We start from the raw sequence: 2492 nt of genomic DNA, 5'->3' as shown, positions 1-2492 counted from the left end.
CAGGGACCCCCCCGTACCGGTACACGTTGCTGATGGTGGAGGGGAACTCCTCCTGCAGCCCCAGCAGGAAGCGCTCGACCAGCTGATGGATGCTGGGCTTCTCCCGGCGCTGTGGGAACCAACAGGGAGGGCAGAGCTGGGCTGGGCAGTCCTGTCCCCACCATGGGGATGCAGAGCTTGGGCTCCCCACCACGGGACCCCCCTACCTTGGTGAAGAGGGGTGGCACGCTGACGGTGGGGACGCTGAAGAAGCGGTTGTAGAAGGCGATCTCCTTGGCCGTGTAGTCCCGCATGGGTCTCACCACCATCACGTCGCCGTGGCGCTGGTCCGTGAAGCCCTGTGGGTGCAGGGCTGCCAGGGGACTGTGCCACCACCAAGCCACACCCCCACGGCATCGTGTCACCCCTAAGCTCACCGTGTCGACGGCGAGGAAGGCGCCGCGCCCCAGGGACAGGTTGGTGAGGAGCTTGATGGCCACGCGCGTGAGGCTCTCGCCCATCATCACCTTGGCGTAGCCCCTGTCCCGGGCCGTCTGCACGATCAGGTGGGTCCTGGGGACGAGGTGAGAGCAGATCAGAGCCACCACACCCAGCTGGCGCTGGCCCCAGGCAGGGTCAGTCCCTCACCGCAGCATCTGCAGCAGCTCCTCCCGCGCCGTCGCCGTCCCCGCAGCCTCGAAGCCGCGGAGCAGCTCCTGGGTCTGGGCAGCGTCCGGCAGGCGGGGGGTGGCCGGGGATCCTGCTGGCGTGTCCTGGGTGCTGTGGCCAGGCAAAGAAGTGCCACTGTCGCCGTCCTGCCGCTGCTGCTGGATGAAGCTGTCCACAGCCTCCTTGTAGGAAGGGCCGGATGGGCCGGAGCGCTCCAGCCCCGGCTGTAAGATGGACGGGGGCAGCTGCAGTGCCTGCGGGGCAGAGATGAATACAAGGGGAAGTTGGGGTGTCCAGGTGAGTCCCCCTGCCTCAGCACCTGTCCTCATGTCACCCCAATACCTCCTCCAGGTGGATCACGTGGTAGGGGAAGCCGGTGGCCTGCAGCAGGGTCTCCATCTGGGCCAGGGTCTGCTCCCGCTGCTCTGGGCTCTGCCTGCGCACGGCTCCCTCTGGAAGGCAGGGGGGCAGTGCCAGGGCTACTGTCACATTCCCAGCCCCATTCCTGGGGCCAGGGGGACAGCACGGGGTGCCATGGCCTTACTGGACTGGGTGGCAGCACCCTGGCCCTGGCACAGTGCAGGGGACACTGTGCTGGGAGCGGGTAATGGGGCAGGGACTGGGGCAGGGAACAGGCAATGCAGCTGGGAACTGGCAGCAGGACAGGGAACAGGCAGTGGGGCAGGGAATGGACTGGGAATGGGCAGTTGGACACGGAGCAGCAGCGGGGTTCCCTCACCCTCAACATAGACGAGGCCGGGGACGAAGCGGAGCCTCTTGGCCGCCTCCCGGCTGAGCCCCTGGCAGAGGAGTGGGGTAAGGTGTGGGGTGAGAGGGGTGGCTGAGCCATGCACCCCCCGAATCCCCCCAAGCCCCGAATCTCACCTCCTGCACCTGCCGGACCATGGCACTGGAGGCAGGGCCCCCTGACACTGCCAGCAGCACCTGTGGGGAGAGCGAGGACGGTCACCGGCCCTGGTGCCATGCCCGGGTCCCCTGTCCAGGTGCCCCCTCCTGGTACCTTCTCTCCCGGGAAGATGACGCGGTTCTTGCCCAGCATGGCTCGGAACTTGTGCACGAAGTACTCACGGAAGCAGCCGCTGGGGGACACGGGGACATGTGGACCCCTGAGCTGCGGTCTGTTCCAGCACCCCCAGACCCCACATCCCCACGCCCCAAAGTCCTCTTGATGTCCCCGAGACCACTGTCCCAGAGCTCCAATGATCCCCAGACATTACTGTCCCCCCTCCCCTATGTCCTCGACACCCAGCGTCCCCAAGCTTTGACGTTCCTCGGCCCTGCTGCCCCAGACACCCAACGTCCCCAAACCTTGAAGTCCCACAGACCCAATGTCCCCAGCCTCAACATCCCAATGTCCCAATCAACGACCCCCAGACCAAACGTCCCCGATCCCTGATGTCCCCAAGACCCAAAGTTCCCAAGCCCCCATGTTCTGGAGCCTCAAAGACCCCAATTTCTGATGTCCCCAAGCCCCAATGTCCCCATCCCACCGTCCCTGCCCGGTCCCTCACCGGCAGAAGGGGTCCCCGACGCGGATGACGAGGGCGGCCGTGCCCTGCCCGCACTTCATGCACGTTCGGGGGTGGCTGCGGGGACACGGCCGGTCACCGGCAACACCGGGACGGTCCCTGTCCCCGGGCAGCACCGGGGATACCCGCGATGTTACCGGGGGAAGCAGCGAGAGATATCGGGGGATACCGGGATCGGAGGTGACACGGGGAAATACTGGAGGGACACCGGGAACAGCACCGGGGAGAGACCGGGGCGGTACCGGGGGGTGCTGGCGGGCGCATTGGGGATGTACCAGAGGCAGCACGGGGGGG

The 2492-nt window shown here is 66.7% G+C and overlaps 1 protein-coding gene across 1 annotated transcript in view; it reads right to left on the bottom strand.

The window, feature by feature from the left end:
- Positions 1-2449, bottom strand: part of CTU2 (cytosolic thiouridylase subunit 2) — a 3700-nt gene extending 1251 nt beyond the window's left edge. Inside the window, exons 1-9 of the mRNA XM_017741389.1 lie at positions 2181-2449; positions 1670-1748; positions 1534-1593; positions 1388-1448; positions 991-1100; positions 628-902; positions 417-552; positions 207-338; positions 1-109 (exon numbers count right to left, since the gene is read on the bottom strand). Of these exons, the coding sequence (XP_017596878.1) occupies positions 1-109; positions 207-338; positions 417-552; positions 628-902; positions 991-1100; positions 1388-1448; positions 1534-1593; positions 1670-1748; positions 2181-2239 (1021 nt within the window). The 5' untranslated portion in view covers positions 2240-2449. The remainder of the gene's footprint in view (positions 110-206; positions 339-416; positions 553-627; positions 903-990; positions 1101-1387; positions 1449-1533; positions 1594-1669; positions 1749-2180) is intronic.
- Positions 2450-2492: the final 43 nt, after the last annotated feature.

The sequence above is a fragment of the Corvus brachyrhynchos genome, unplaced genomic scaffold (assembly GCF_000691975.1).
Source record: "Corvus brachyrhynchos isolate BGI_N302 unplaced genomic scaffold, ASM69197v1 scaffold365, whole genome shotgun sequence".
In the NCBI taxonomy this organism is placed as follows: Eukaryota; Metazoa; Chordata; class Aves; order Passeriformes; family Corvidae; genus Corvus; species Corvus brachyrhynchos.
The sequence above is the reverse complement of the archived record's forward strand: the minus strand, read 5'-3'. Positions and strand labels throughout refer to the sequence as shown.